The sequence below is a fragment of the Protopterus annectens genome, chromosome 5.part1 (assembly GCF_019279795.1).
Source record: "Protopterus annectens isolate FY-2018-M chromosome 5.part1, PAN1.0, whole genome shotgun sequence".
NCBI lineage: Eukaryota > Metazoa > Chordata > Ceratodontiformes > Protopteridae > Protopterus > Protopterus annectens.
The window spans coordinates 746768379-746782721 of record NC_056736.1 but is presented as its reverse complement, the minus strand read 5'-3'; the positions used below and the strand labels follow the sequence as shown (position 1 = coordinate 746782721).

Genomic DNA, 14343 nt, shown 5'->3' with positions numbered 1-14343 from the left:
CCGACAAGGAGTCATGGGCAATGGACCGTATTGGAAAGCCGATGTTTGCTTCAGCTACCTTCTCTATTAGGGCGCTGAATTACTTGGCCCATGTTATTAGTCTGCAGCGGGATCTGGTTAAAGAGTACGCTGAGTCTCCCCCAGAGTCCATGTTGGCCGAGGATAAACGGACTTTCTCGGCGCGTATGGCCACTTTCAAATCAGTGTCAAATACATCTATGCGGCTACTCTCCCATACCACAGAAGGAGCCGCTAGAGCTAGCGGGTCCAGTATCGCCTTAAGGCATCATGCCTGGCTTCGGCTTTGCAATTTTTCAGAACCTTTCAAGGCGTCCTTCGCGAATGCACCCTTTGACGGTTCTACCCTGTTCGGGAAGACCGTCCGCGAGATGCTGGTCCAGAGCGAGAAAGACAGTAAAACGCTGTCAGCCTTCGGAATCCGCTTCTCTACCCCTCAAAGGTCCTTCTCCAGGAACCAGTGAGGGCAGAAGAAGATGTGGTTCTGGAAATCTCAGCAGGCCTGGAACGCTCAGGACTCCTCCCCCAGAAGCAGAGGGGGACAAGGTGGACGCAGGCCCAGAGGCAGAGGGGGGTCCGAAGACCTTCGGGTCACAGGAACCCTTTTCCGACCGACCCGCGCAGCAGCCCTGAGGGGTTGCCCGACTGCTCCCCTCTGGATGCAGTCGGGGGACATTTCTCGAGGCACCTGGCTCAATGGGAGTCCATCAAGACAGATCACTGGGTGCTTCAAATAATATCCAGAGGCTATTCAATCCCCTTCATAAACAAGCCCCCTTACTCAAGGCGCCTCCCAGATGTTCTACCCACTCAAAGGGAGGCCGCAGCTTAGGAAATAGAAAAGCTGTTAGAAAAAAGTGCCATCCAGCATGTGCCCCCAGACCAGTCCGGATTAGGCATCTACTCCAGGTTCTTTTTGGTGCCAAAAAAGATGGGGGACTTGAGGCCGATTCTCGACCTGTCAACAATGAACCTTTTCATTTCCAAGGAGAAATTCTGGATGGTCATGCTCCAATCCATCCTGCCCCTCTTGCAGGAGGAGGACTGGATGTGCTCCATAGACCTCAAGGATGCGTACTACCATATACTCATGGACAGATGGTCCAGGAGGTTTCTCCACTTTCGGCTAGGGGCCAGTCATTACCAGTTCAGGGTCCTACCCTTCTGTCTCACCACAGCCCCCAGGGTGTTCACCAAGGTCATGGCAGTTGTAGTGGCCCACCTGAGGCTAGCCAGGGACTTCTTCGTCTGTTTATCACCCCAGTTGGGATCACTATAAATGTCAAGAAGTCGTTCCTTCAACCTGTTCAGGTTGTAGATTTTATAGGGGCCAGGATAGATTCCCTTCAGGTCAAGGCTTTCCTAACGACAGACAGACCTCACAGCATGAATCTACACGTACTAGCTCTTCTTCAGCCTCCTGCTCCCCCCCAGCAGAGTTAGTCCTGAGAGCTTTGGGGTCCATGGCGGCAGCGATCAATTTGATCCCTTACGCTCACCTGCACATGAGGGTTTTACAGTGGACTTTGCAAGTCCAGTGGTCCATTCCACATCATCCACTAAAGTTGCCGATCCCTCTCAGCAGGATTTGCAGTAACTCCCTCATGTAGTGGCTCCAATCCCGAGACCTTCGGGGAGAACGATCATTTGTTATGCCCCTACCCCAGGCCACAGTGACCACGGATGCCTCCCGCCTAGGATGGGGGGGAATTGTGTGGGCAGGACTGTCCAAGGCACGTGGACTCATACAGAGACCATTCTGCATATAAATGTACTGGAGATGAGGGCGGTCCTTTTAGTGTTGCAGGCCCTTCATGCCTTCCTTCCTCCAGGGACTATTGCAATCTAGTCAAACAATATGTCAGTGGTCTGGTATATCAACAAACAGGGGGGAATCAGGTCCTACCCTCTTTGCCGAGAGGCCGTGAGAGTTTGGGAATGGGTGATCTTCACCAACAGCTTCCTGTTAGCGACACACATTCCGGATCAGTCCAACATTCTGGCGGACAAATTGAGCAGAACTATTCTCTCCCCTTACGAGTGGTCCTTGAACTCTTCCGTAGCGGAACAGATCTTCCTCAGTTGGGGTCAGCCTTGCTGCGATCTCTTCGCATCGCCTTCCAACGTGAAGTGCAGAGATTTTTTCGCTCTAATTCCTTCCTTAGGGGAAGCCACCAGAGACGCTCTAGTCCGTGCTTGGCCTCCCGGTCTTCTTTATGTGTATCCACCACTTCCGCTGATGACAAAATTTTTGCAGAAAGCTCGTTGGTTGGGGAGGAAGATTATCCTCATAGCCCCATTCTGGCCTCGTCAGTCTGGTTCCCCTGCCTACAGTCTCATCTCATAGCTCCTCTCTCTGGATCTGATCTCTCACCCCTCGGGAATGACCCCTCCGAATCTGGTCGAGCTCAAGCTCGCAGCTTGGCTGGTCCAGTTCCCTTAATTGCCAGGACTCCCAGTATCTCTTCCCTAGTTAAGTCCATTCTGGTGGTGGCACATAAGCCCTCTACCAGAAAGATTTACAATAGTAAATGGAAACGTTTTCCATTTGGACTTCACATAAGAACCTGGATCCTTTTACTGCTCCTATTCCAGCAGTTCTAGAATTCTTGTCTCATATTTTTCATCAGGGGGCCAGTTCATCTACTGTAAAGGTTCAGCTGGCTGCCATTTCCCATTTTCATATTGGGGACAACTTTGGTTCTCTTGCTGCTACCAGAATTTGTAAGACCTTTCTAAAAGGTACCTTTCTGTTGAGACCTCCTATCAGAAATTCACCCCACCATGGGACCTGACCTTTAGTTCTTCAGGCGTTAGTATCGCCTCAGTCTGAACCTGCAGCTTCCGTTGATCTGAAGTTCTTGTCATGGAAGACTGCTTTTTTGGTAGCCATTACCTTAGCCAGGAGAGGGTCGGAGCTTCAGGCTCTTTCTATCAAACCTCCATACCTTGTTTTTCACAAGGGCAGGGTATCTCTCAGGACTAATCCCTATTTTCTTCCCAAAGTGGCTTCCAAGACGAACATTAATCAATCCATTAATTTGCCAGTTTTTTTCCCCAGTTACCAGAACAAGGGGGAGTATAAACTTAATTTACTGGATGTTCACAGACAGTTACGTTTTTATTTACATAGGACGGCTGTCTTTCATAAATCTGACCAACTTTTCGTCTCCTTTACAAAACCTTTTCTAGGGAAACCGATTTCTAAAGTAACTCTCACCAGATGGATTTCGAGTTGTATTCTCTTAGCTTATAGAGAATCTAGCTTGCCAGAACCAATGGGAGTTCATGCTCATTCTACGCGTTCTGTGGCATCTGCTGCATTCTGGTCTAGAGTTTCCCTGGATGACATTTGTTCGGCGGCTACCTGGGCGTCCTCTCACACCTTTATTTCTCATTATAAGCTAGATTTGATGTCTAGAGGAAGGGCTGCTTTTGGCTCTACATTGCTTCAGAATATTCTTCCTTGAGGACCACCCAAGATTTCAGGTAGCTGGGGACTCTGTCCCACAGGTTGCTGATCAAATGAAGTTAACTACTTCAGGTAAAGAAGTTATGTACTCACCATAACGTTTCATCTGAGTAGGTAACTTCATTTGTCAGCAACCGTCCCCGCCTCCTTCCCCCTAACCTGAATAGTTATTTAGCTGAACTCGAGGTTTGGATGCTCGAGTTTTGTTTGTCTCTGAGTCAGGTTGTTTTTTCAGGTTGTTAGTTTGTTTTTTTGTTTGTGCAGTTGGCAGACGCGATCTGAGGATTGGAAGGAGGTTGCAGAGTAGTATGGGTAAGGGGGTGGAGCTTGGAGCTCTGATCTTTAGCTTGGTATGCTGCCGGCTCGGATCCGTAACCCACAGGTTGCTGACAAATGAAGTTACCTACTCAGATGGAACGTTATGGTGAGTACATAACTAATTTTATTTCAGTCATGTGCCCTATTGGGCAGGAGCACTTGTTTTGAAGTCGAAGGTGAATGAAAGACCCTTCTAAAACTGGTTACACTGGAGTTTTGACTGAGGGACTGAGGTAGGGACTACCAGAGAGAGAGCGAACAAGAAAGGAAGGTGTGGTTAGTGGATTGCAGGGAGGGTCTTTGTGTGCGGAGAGAGACTGAGCAGATTGTAACGAGTTACATAACCTGTAGAGAGAGTAGGGCAAAGGTTTCAAGACTTAGTACCGTTGGCTACCAGGAACAAACTTAAATCTTTGGTAAATGGAAAGCCATTTATTTCTTTAAGTGTAAAGCATTGGTGTTCTTGAGAAGAGTTGGTGATGAATCTGCAAAATTAATTTGAGATGGTTTGGAGTACAAAGGAGTTTTATTTGGAAACTGATAAACTTATGGGAAGACCATACTCGAGTTGGGCTAGAAGGACACCCTTGAAAACGGCAGATCTCTACGTGGAGTAGAGAAAAGAAAATTTATTTTAGCTAGAAAAGCAGACAGCTTATTTTTCAATTAATGTCTTCTGTGTGATTGTGGAAGGTGAGAGATGGGGTAGAGTCAGCAGCCTAGATATTTGAAGGAATTTGTGCATTTCATGATGGAGTTGTTTAGGTCTGAAATGGTAAGTGTGCTTGGGATATTGGAAAGTCTTTTGCAGGGTCCAAAAAGCATTAATTTGGTTTTCGAAGGGTTTGAATGTGTTTTGTACTGGTATAACCACTGTTGAAAATTATGTATGTCAGACTGAAGACGAAAGTGAATTAAAGTGCAGGAAGGACTTGATTTATAGTTGACTGTCATTAGCACAGATAAGTAGGCAGATATTTGAGAGATTATAAAGCATTAATGAAAATGCAAAAAAATAATGGAGAATTAAGGGGTCTTTTTTAGAAGATGGTCTGAAGCAACTTTTTAAAAGTTTGTAAATGTTGGGGTCATCAGAATTCAGCAGACATGTGAACGATCCTGCACTGATGGATGTTACTTCTCCCTCTGTGACAGATGCAGTGCTGTGATGTGCTGAATACATGCTTATCACAGCCCACCAGTTTTTTTTTGTTGTTCTCACAGTATGGAATCATTTCCTAGCTGTTATCATTCTTGCATTTGTATGTTGAACAGACTAGTGTTTGCGTGCAGCCATCAGATTCCCAGTCATTAGTGACAAATGCTGGCATTTTGTTTTCCTGTCTGGGACAGAGGTCTGTGCATGCAGCCATTACATTTCCAGTCATGAGCGACATACACTGGTATTGTGTTTTTCTGTTTGGGACAGAGGTCTGTGCATGCAGTCGTTACATTCTCAGCCCTGAGCCACATACAGTGGTATTGTGTTTTCCTGTTTGGGACTAAGGTATATGCATGGAGCCTTCGGATTCCCAGTCATGAGCAACATATGCTGGTATTGTGTGTTCCTGTTTGGGACAGAGGTGTGTGCACGCAGTCATCACATTCCCAGTCATGAGTGACAAACACAGGTATTGTGTTTTCCTGTTTGGGAAAGAGGTGTGTGCATGCATCCATTAGATTCCCAGTCATGAGCGACATACACAGGTATTGTGTTTTCCTGTTTGGGAAAGAGGTGTGTGCATGTAACCATCAGATTGCCAGTCATGAACGACATACACTGGTGGTGTGTTTTCCTGTTTGGGAGAGAGGAATGATGCCAACCACTGCCTCAAGTCTCACAGGTTCAGCTGAGTTGCTGATCAGTGCTGGATGGTAGAACTTTTGGGTGGGTACCTAATGCAGCCCCTGGCATGGTGCCTAAAATCACTATAAGGACAAAACTTTAGAGGGTGGTTGTAGGCCGAGTATTTCTGGCTGTAGATTGATTTCAGGAATTGTTTTCCCATCTCTGAAAATGCTGATGGTAATGCTAAGTAGGACTGAAGACCATAGTGTACCTCCACTTCAGCATCGGAAAATGAGATCAGGGAATGTGTTCCATTGGATATCATGATGGGGATACATTCATTGATGCTAGTACCCATGCTCCATCCTTCTAATAGTGAGTGGCCCTTTCATCTAGTCTGAGCTGTAGGAGTTCCCCTTCTACAGGTACTTATGTCTTGCTTGCTAATAGTGAAATGGTCAAATCTTTATTATTTATTCTTGATTTACAGAAAGACACTTGGTGGCTTAGGGGGTGTCCTGACAAGCTCTGAGGATGTGCTTTCTTAAGTATCTGCTATGTGATGTCACTCTTGATGCAAAGTGAGCGTGAGCACATCCTTAAGCTTGGGACAAAGTGAGCATGAGCACATCCTTAGCTTGGGACAAAGTGAGCATGAGCACATCCTTCACTTGGGACAAAGTGAGCATGAGCACATCCTTCACTTGGGACAAAGTGAGCATGAGCACATCCTTCGCTTGGGACAAAGTGAGCATGAGCACATCCTTAGCTTGGGACAAAGTGAGCATGAGCACATCCTTAGCTTGGGACAAAGTGAGCATTGAGCATGCGCACGGGCACATCCTTAGCTTGGAACAAAGTGAGCATGAGCACATCCTTAGCTTGGGACAAAGTGAGCATGAGCACATCCTTAGCCTGGGACAAAGTGAGCATGAGCACATCCTTAGCTTGGGACAAAGTGAGCATGAGCATATCCTTACCTTGGGACAAAGTGAGCATGAGCACATCATTAAGCTTGGGACAAAGTGAGCATGAGCACATCCTTAGCTTGGGACAAAGTGAGCATGAGCACATCCTTAGCTTGGGACAAAGTGAGCATGAGCACATCCTTAGCTTGGGACAAAGTGAGCATGATTACATCCTTAGCTTGGGATCCTGCAGGAATGTGCCATTTTCTGATTGGTGGAAAGGATGGACTGAACTAAGGAGGGGTGTATCAAATTTGGTCCACTCACAAATTATATGAAAGGGTATGAATATAGCCATTATTTGTGATTAGTATGATGTCTTAGCTCTGATTTCCTTAAGTGATATTGCTGTTCTTAAATTCATGATGCAATCAGAAAGGCTTTTTCATTTCCATTTTCCCAAATATGAAAAATAATCTTCATAAAGCTATAAAATATCCTGCTTGCTGAAAATTAATCACTTCCTTAGTAATCAAATTTTATGCTTGGTTTCCTGTTTGGAAACTCCTCTCCTTCTGAACTTTGCATATTCCCTTATGCTTCTTAAAAAGTTTTTTTTTTAATCAGGTTTTCTGTGCTCCTCAGTTGTACACAAATGAAGCTTTAGTTTGTCCTTACATATCTGTGATGCCAATGCATCATGTTAATTACCATTGTGTTAAAATGTATCACTTTTTTTATAACAAATAATTGGATTTAAAAGATCACTTGCTCTGAATGGCAGTTTTCTTTTACATTGAAGTGTTGTAAGAGTCATCTGTTTCTTTATACTTTGTAGGGATACATATGTCTGGGTCTTCAAAGCATGACGTTGTACTGGGCACAGTGAAAGTTCCTTTGCGAGACCTACTGGCAAAGCGATCAGGTAGGGATATTGTAGTTGTGTCAGAGTTAATACCAGAAATTTGCATGTTTAGCACCAACCTACTGATGTATTGAGATGCAGTTGTTGTATTAAAATTATCCTTACCCAAGTCTGCAGAATATATGATAATTGAAACTTATTCTGCTTATGTGCCAAGTTAAAGGCATAGTAATTAATGGTCAGAATTAATAAAATAAACTGTCCAAAGTATTTTGATTTGGGTGTACTTTCCTCTTGGTTTCACACATTTTTTTCCATTTGAATGATTTTCCAAAATGTGGCTTGTAATTTTGTGGTGTTTTTTCACATTCCAGATTAGTTGTTTGTGCTACTTCTTCATTTGCCACGTCAGAATCCTGATTCCCTTGTAGCATAACTGCTAGATGTTCCGTATTACTGCCTCACTATCATTTGCTTGCAGATGCCTGACTTTAGGAAGGTGGAGTTCTATTTCTCCAAAAATAATTGGACATTGGAAACCAGATGGCTACAGTGTAGCAGTGCAGGTGTTGCTACAGAACACGATTGTAGTGATGGGAGGGGGGATCTGACTGTCTCATGGTTTGTGACCTGCAGTGCTGCTGAAACTATGTTATCTCCGATGTAAATCTGGACTCCACTCTGGTTTGATCTGCATTTCATCTACTTCAGTGCCAGTTTCAGGTATATGCATCTTCATTAAACACCTGTTATTAAAATACTAGCAGAATGGTTCTACAAACATTCAGCCCTTTAACTGCCAGCTGCTGGATCAACTAGATTGGTTTCTGATCCGTTTTGTCTGTTTAAGGCATAATGTGCACACTACTGGTACCCCCTATTTCTCTTCCTATTGTATTCCTAGGTCAGTTACTTAAATACTACTTTCTTTCTCTTGGAAAGGTTTACCTATGTACCTACAGCCCATACTTGCAATGTTTTTCCATATAGAAGTGGTTGTCCTTGTCACCACTCTGTACTAGAGTAGTAGCACAAGATTTCTAGCTGTTAGGAAGATACCATGATACACTGACCTGGAATTGACTGAGCTTTGATTTCCTGATTGTTTTCTTGGAAGCCAGGCTGGTCCAGTTTTCTGGCTCATCCTACTCCGTTCACCCTCACTGCACTCAGGCTCACTCCGCTCCCTTACCCTACCCCCATTCCCACCCACCTCTGGCATTTCCTTTATAGCTAAATCTGCTTTGCCCCACCTTCACACGAACCAATAGAGACCTCCACTCCTCTACATACCGCTCATCACCATTAACTGTAACATCCACTCCCCTCATGAGCTTTACATATTAACTCTTTCAATCACTCACTTAATAAAACTCCTTCAGTTAATCCGGATTTCTTTTAGTAACCTAAATAAATTCTTTACCCTTTAATTCTTTCTGACCTGAAACTAAATAATGGCAATATCTTTCAAAACTCTATTTCTCGCCTTCCTTTTTCTAATTATTTTCTGAGCTCTAACCACGTACCATAGTTCTCACCTATTTACCACCCCATCTCCCACACTGTCCCACTACACACCATACAAATAACTACTCCCCCCTATTGCCACCTCTCTCTATAACCATACCACTATATTTCACAAGTTCAAAGTATTGTACATACCAAATGCCCAACCTCTCATCAAAACAAAACATCAGGTCCTTTGCAAATATTTCTGCCTACAAATACTTCAAAGCACAATACTACTGCTAACTGGTGATGTTCACCCCAACCCAGGCCCGTGCTAACAGCACTCTAACCACACATATACAGCACCCCCTAGCTACTCTATAAATCTTTGTGGCTTTACCCACCTGATCACCTCGCCCACACACCAGCAAAAAAATTCCCAGAATGGCTCAGTCATTGACTGGATATTAGTATCCAACCCCCAGTACTATTATAACCTTTCCATCCTACCTAACTCCATTAGTGACCACCTCCCTGCCTCAGTAGTAAGACAGCCTCCCAATCTTAACAAGCACTACCAATACAGAGTCTCATAACCTTAAAAACTACAACCCTGTTACCCTAAACAAATTACTGCCCTCTGTAAACTGGTCATTCCTACACGCATTACACCTTGATGAGGCTGTCCAAAGCTTCAACAATATATTCCTAGAAACCCTAAACACCCTGACTCCCAGTAGAAAAAAATAGGCTAAACCGTAATTATGCACCATGGCTAAACCAGGCAACTCGATCACTTATGAACAACAGAGACAGTGCCTGGAGAGCTTGGAAAAAAATAACTCAACTTTCCACCTGAACTTATATAAACAGCTTCACAACCAAACAAAAAAGCAGGTCCTATTGGACAAAACAATTTCTATCAAAAATCTCTGAGCAACCCACATTCCAATCCAAAGAAATACTGGCACTCGATAAACAAGTTACTATCTCCAGGGAACCCCTTCCCCAACAAACCTTCTAGCGAAACTGCAATTCTGATTAACGTTTTCATAGAAACAATAGAAAAGCTTAATAAACCAGAAACTCTCGATATTAAGACTCCACCTCCCTCCTCATATCTTCCCTCATTCTCCCTAGCACCTGTACCAACTTTTTTCATCAGAGCATTTCTCAACAAACTCAAAACCTGTTCCCCATCAGTAAGCAAACTCCTTCCAGTATTCCTCAAACATGCAGCTGGATCCATAGCCTACCCTCTATTTTTACTTATCAATAGGATCGGATCCATAGCCTATCAATAGATCTATCCAAGAAAATAGAGCAGCAGATATCTGGAAAAACAATTATTCACAATAATCCTCCACAAGGGATTAAATTCTATAGAACCCTCAAATTACAGGCCTATTGCCATATTATCCCCCTTATCCAAGATACTGGCAAAATGTATGCATAGACAAATACTAAACCACTGCTTAAAGCCAAACCTAATTACACCCACACATCATGATTTCCATCCCTCGCACAGTACTACCACTGCCCTCCTGTCTTTCACACACAACATTGCCCAAGCCAGAGATGTTAAGAAGCACATATCAGTTCTATTCCTTTACCTATCCAAAGCATTTGATGCCGTTTCCCATCCCATCCTCCTAAGTAAACTTTCCAGCCTACAACTCTCTACCTCCACTACCTTTCGGTTTAACAGCTACCTCTCAAACAGATGTCAGTCCACCAGATGGCAAACATCCTTCTCCCCTTTCCATCTTGTTAAGAAAGGGGTTCCCCAGGGCTCTGCCTTGGGCCCTCTACCTTTTAATATATTTACAAGTAACCTCCATATCTCCTGCCTTCACTCTGCCTTAATACAGTACGCAGATGATTCCACAATATAGAAAATCTCCACAATGTCACTCAGCAGTCTTTGTTTGTAGAAGAACAATGGCCAACTGAAAACAACCTGCTTCTCAACGCCCGAAAGACCAGGCTTCTCCTTTTCCTTCAAAAAAACCTCAATCCAGCTAAAGAAAACTTAACCATCTCGTCCTTAGATAATACAGTTATCACCACCAACTCAAACAACAAATTGCTTGTCGTTGCTATAGACGACCAATTAAAATTCAACTTGCATATCTTAAACTGTATCAAAAAGTCCAATCAAAAACTAGGTCTTCTATACCGCAGCAACAAAAATATACTTAACAAATCTAGACCTATACTGGTTCAAACATTTATTCTACCATCCCTACTGTATGCTGCTCCCATACTTGCTAATCTCCAAAATAATCTCTTAACCAAACTAGAAACGTTCTACAACAAGATAGCCAGATCAGCAGCCAGTAATAGCTACAATTCCCGTCTTTGTATATCCCTGAAAAGCTTAAGATGGCCTGAACTCCCCCACATGCTTCAAATATCACAACTACAAACTACACATACCATCCTAAATAGGCCCAACCCCTACCCTGCCCTTACATCCATAATTACACCCTACACCCAATCATGACCTCAGAAGCACACAAAACCTTCTGCAGGTGACCAAGCCAAACAAAAATATTGGAAAAATACTTTGCAGTCATTCAATTGCATATTCATGGAACAAACTTCCATTGTCCCTTCTCTGCGCAACCAAAAGTGGCAAATTCAAAAAGCAACTAAAATTTATTTCCAACATGCATGGATCTGCATTCTTCTTTTCTCAATCACCATATCTGCCTAGTATCTGCTAACTAAACTGTCTACACATATTACTCTCTCTGCTGTTAGTACCTGTCCTATTAAATGCATCTTTGTTGTGCTATCTCATGATGTTACTCTATTTATTACATATTACAGAATATTTTTTATTTTAAGGCATTGCTATATTCTTTGTATGTAACTTAATGCTATCCAAATTTCTCAAACGTATTGTTACTGCATTCCCAAATAGTGTACTTTTGCCTTGTAAATATTCATGTTGTATAGTTCTGTTTCTCTGTTTTTGTACTGTTATCTTACAACTTGAATTGTTAGGTTTTTTTTCTCTTATTTTTTTATTTCTTGGAGCTTTTCTCCTTGGGTCTCTGCTGAAAAAGGGCTCTGTGGGCAGTTGGACTAACCCACTTAACAAATGGACAAATAAAATAATGCAGCGTGTATCAGAACACCATCTGTACTACATACTAAGGTGCTGTTTTCACTGTCCTACATTTCCTCGTATGACAGTTGTGCACTACAGTCTGTTTTATTAGGCACTGAGGGTCCTACAGTGTCAGAACACCATCTGTACTACATACTAAGGTGCTGTTTTCACTATCCTACATTTCCTCGTATGACAGTTGTGCACTACAGTCTGTTTTATTAGGCACTGAGGGTCCTACAGTGTCAGAACACCATCTGTACTACATACTAAGGTGCTGTTTTCACTGTCCTACATTTCCTCTTATGTGACAGTTGTGCACTACAGTCTGTTTTATTATGCACTCTGGGAGCTACAGCATCAGAATATCTTCTGTACTACATACTAAGGTGCTGTTTTCACTATCCTACATTTCCTCGTATGACAGTTGTGCACTACAGTCTGTTTTATTAGGCACCGAGGGTGCTACAGTGTCAGAACACCATCTGTACTACATACTAAGGTGCTGTTTTCACTATCCTACATTTCCTCGTATGACAGTTGTGCACTACAGTCTGTTTTATTATGCACACTGGGAGCTACAGCATCAGAATACCTTCTGTACTACATACTAAGGTGCTGTTTTCACTATCCTACATTTCCTCGTATGACAGTTGTGCACTACAGTCTGTTTTATTAGGCACTGAGGGTCCTACAGTGTCAGAACACCATCTCTACTACATACTAAGGTGCTGTTTTCACTGTCCTACATTTCCTCTTATGTGACAGTTGTGCACTACAGTCTGTTTTATTAGGCACTAAAAGAGCTACAGCTGACCGATTGGCTGTTTTTTCCACTTTCACACTGGAAGGACACGTGGCAGTCTGTGTTTAGTGCTGGAGCTGCACGGCATATTGATGATCTGTTTGTACCTGACAGAGCAGAAATGGAATTAGGTAACTGAATGCAGAGATAGAGGCTCCCTTTGTGACCCAGCATAGGATAAAGCAAGAATAGCAAAATTAATTATCTTGATGTAGGGGGGTATACTATTGTGGGTAGGTACCCTGGTACTGACTGTAGTCATGCCAATGCTTGTGTGATAGACAGTAAAGCAAGTTAGCACACCTCTGCTTTCTTTAGTTCTCTTATTAGGTCTGCACTGACTGTGGTCATGTCAATGCTCGTGTGTAGACAGTAAAGCAGTTAGCACACCTCTGCTTTCTTTAGTTCTCTTATTAGGTCTGCACTGACTGTGGTCATGTCAATGCTCGTGTGTAGACAGTAAAGCAGTTAGCACACCTTTGCTTTCTTTAGTTCTCTTATTAGCAGACAGGTCTGCACTGACTGTGATCATATCAATGCTCGTGTGATAGACAGTAAAGCAGTTAGCATGCCTCTGCTTTCTTTAGTTCTCTTATTAGCAGACAGGTCTGCACTGACTGTGAGCATGTCAGTGCTCGTGTGATAGACAGTAAAGCAGTTAGCACACCTCTGCTTTCTTTAGTTCTCTTATTAGCAGACAGGTCTGCACTGACTGTGAGCATGTCAGTGCTCGTGTGATAGACAGTAAAGCAGTTAGCACACCTCTGCTTTCTTTAGTTCTCTTATTAGCAGACAGGTCTGCACTGACTGTGGTCATGTCAGTGCTCATGTGATAGACAGTAAAGCAGTTAGCACACCTCTGCTTTCTTTAGTTCTCTTATTAGCGGACAGGTCTGCACTGATTGTGATCATATCAATGCTCGTGTGATAGACAGTAACGCAGTTAGCATGCCTCTGCTTTCTTTAGTTCTCTTGTTAGGTCTGCACTGACTGTGAGCATGTCAATGCTCGTGTGATAGACAGTAAAGCAGTTAGCATGCCTCTGCTTTCTTTAGTTCTCCTTTTACCAGACTCTTAGTGAAAGAGCTGCTGCAGAAAGTACCTTCTTTAGCTTAACTTCTTAGTAGCACATGAACTGCCACATTAAACGATAACAAAAGTATTTTTTTGGATTATACATGAAGGGCTTGCTTGTTAGAGATATCCATTAATGCTTGGAAAATAAATAACTAGAACACCAGAAATTTTAGCCATGAAATGATGGAAACTTACTAATTTACAGAAAATTGGTCAACACACAGACAAAGATGTGAACCAGATCTCTCAAACTGAGATGAGCACGAGGGCCGCAAATAACACCAAGGATTTTTTGGTGGGCCACAAACTGAAGTCCTCCACAAACTATACTTTTTTGTTAAAAAAACTAAGTTACAAAACTTTTTTGTTTGAAGCAACAGACCAACACTATTCTATTGTATTAGTTTGAAATATTTTTGTAATTTCAATTAAGCTCTATGACAAGGTATTTTTTGAACATGAAACATTATTGGCTTTGTTTTGACTGCATAGCTGATGTTTTGCAGAGACCAGGACGTCAAAAT

General features: G+C 42.9%; 1 protein-coding gene across 1 annotated transcript in view; it reads left to right on the top strand.

The window, feature by feature from the left end:
* Positions 1-14343, top strand: part of C2CD3 (C2 domain containing 3 centriole elongation regulator) — a 2415762-nt gene that overhangs the window by 1626828 nt on the left and 774591 nt on the right. Inside the window, exon 28 of the mRNA XM_044072855.1 lies at positions 7370-7430. Within this exon, the coding sequence (XP_043928790.1) occupies positions 7370-7430 (61 nt within the window). The remainder of the gene's footprint in view (positions 1-7369; positions 7431-14343) is intronic.